Below are 1,475 nucleotides of genomic sequence, written 5' to 3'. Positions count from 1 at the left end.
GACGACGATGACGAGGGCCGGCTCTGCGTGGTGACGGCAGCGAGGGACGATGGCGGCCGCCTTTGCGGAGCGGCCGGGAGCGCGGCAGGGGGACGAGGGCTCTCCGAGGGCGCGGGACGACGAGGGCTCTGCGATGGCGGCGGGCGGCTCCCGCCTCAGGCCTCTTCTTCGGCCTCCTCGCCGAAGTCCTCCTCCTCCTCGGCCGTGGCGTCCTGGTACTGCTGGTACTCCGACACCAGGTCGTTCATGTTGCTCTCGGCCTCGGTGAACTCCATCTCGTCCATCCCCTCCCCCGTGTACCAATGCAGGAAGGCCTTGCGGCGGAACATGGCGGTGAACTGCTCCGAGATGCGCTTGAACAGCTCCTGGATGGCCGTGCTGTTGCCGATGAAGGTGACGGCCATCTTGAGGCCGCGCGGCGGGATGTCGCACACGGCCGTCTTGACGTTGTTGGGGATCCACTCCACGAAGTAGGAGCTGTTCTTGTTCTGCACGTTGAGCATCTGCTCGTCCACCTCCTTCATGGACATGCGGCCGCGGAAGACGGCGGCCACGGTGAGGTAGCGGCCGTGGCGCGGGTCGCAGGCGGCCATCATGTTCTTGGCGTCGAAGACCTGCTGCGTGAGCTCGGGGACGGTGAGGGCACGGTACTGCTGGCTGCCGCGCGACGTCAGCGGCGCGAAGCCGGGCATGAAGAAGTGCAGGCGCGGGAAGGGCACCATGTTGACGGCCAGCTTGCGCAGGTCGGCGTTGAGCTGCCCGGGGAAACGCAGGCAGGTGGTGACGCCGCTCATGGTGGCCGAGACGAGGTGGTTGAGGTCGCCGTAGGTGGGGGTGGTCAGCTTGAGCGTGCGGAAGCAGATGTCGTACAGCGCCTCGTTGTCGATGCAGTACGTCTCGTCCGTGTTCTCCACCAGCTGGTGCACCGACAGCGTGGCGTTGTAGGGCTCCACCACCGTGTCCGACACCTTGGGCGACGGCACCACGCTGAAGGTGTTCATGATGCGGTCCGGGTATTCCTCGCGGATCTTGGAGATGAGCAGCGTCCCCATGCCGGAGCCGGTGCCGCCGCCCAGCGAGTGCGTCAGCTGGAAGCCCTGCAGGCAGTCGCAGCTCTCCGCCTCCTTCCTCACCACGTCCAGCACCGAATCCACCAGCTCGGCCCCCTCCGTGTAATGGCCTTTGGCCCAGTTGTTGCCGGCGCCGCTCTGCCCTGCGGTTGGGGGGGGGGGGGCGTCAGCGGGGGCTGCCAGCCCTTGGAGGCCTTCGTGCGGCCCTGGGGGGATCCGAGCTCTTTGGGGGCACCGTCAGCCCATGGGGGGATGTTATGAAGAGCCCCTGGGGACACCAAGGGCCCTGGGGACCCCGTTATCCCATGGGGTGACACAAATCCCACCTTTTGGGGACACTCTTGGGGACACCAAGGGTCCTGGGGACCCCAATATGGCACAGGGTGACACAAATCCCACCTTTGG

General features: G+C 66.6%; 1 protein-coding gene across 1 annotated transcript; it reads right to left on the bottom strand.

Moving 5' to 3' along the window:
• Positions 1-6: 6 nt before the first annotated feature.
• LOC122191168 (tubulin beta chain-like) lies at positions 7-1,213 on the bottom strand. The gene has a single exon (XM_042891370.1). The coding sequence runs from the start codon at positions 1,050-1,052 to the stop codon at positions 156-158; it is 897 nt and encodes a 298-aa protein (XP_042747304.1). The 5' UTR covers positions 1,053-1,213; the 3' UTR covers positions 7-155.
• Positions 1,214-1,475: the final 262 nt, after the last annotated feature.

The sequence above is a fragment of the Lagopus leucura genome, unplaced genomic scaffold (genome assembly GCF_019238085.1).
Source record: "Lagopus leucura isolate 7727_CA_CO unplaced genomic scaffold, USGS_WTPT01 33595-0_obj-0_obj, whole genome shotgun sequence".
Taxonomy (NCBI): Eukaryota; Metazoa; Chordata; class Aves; order Galliformes; family Phasianidae; genus Lagopus; species Lagopus leucura.
The sequence above is the reverse complement of the archived record's forward strand: the minus strand, read 5'-3'. Positions and strand labels throughout refer to the sequence as shown.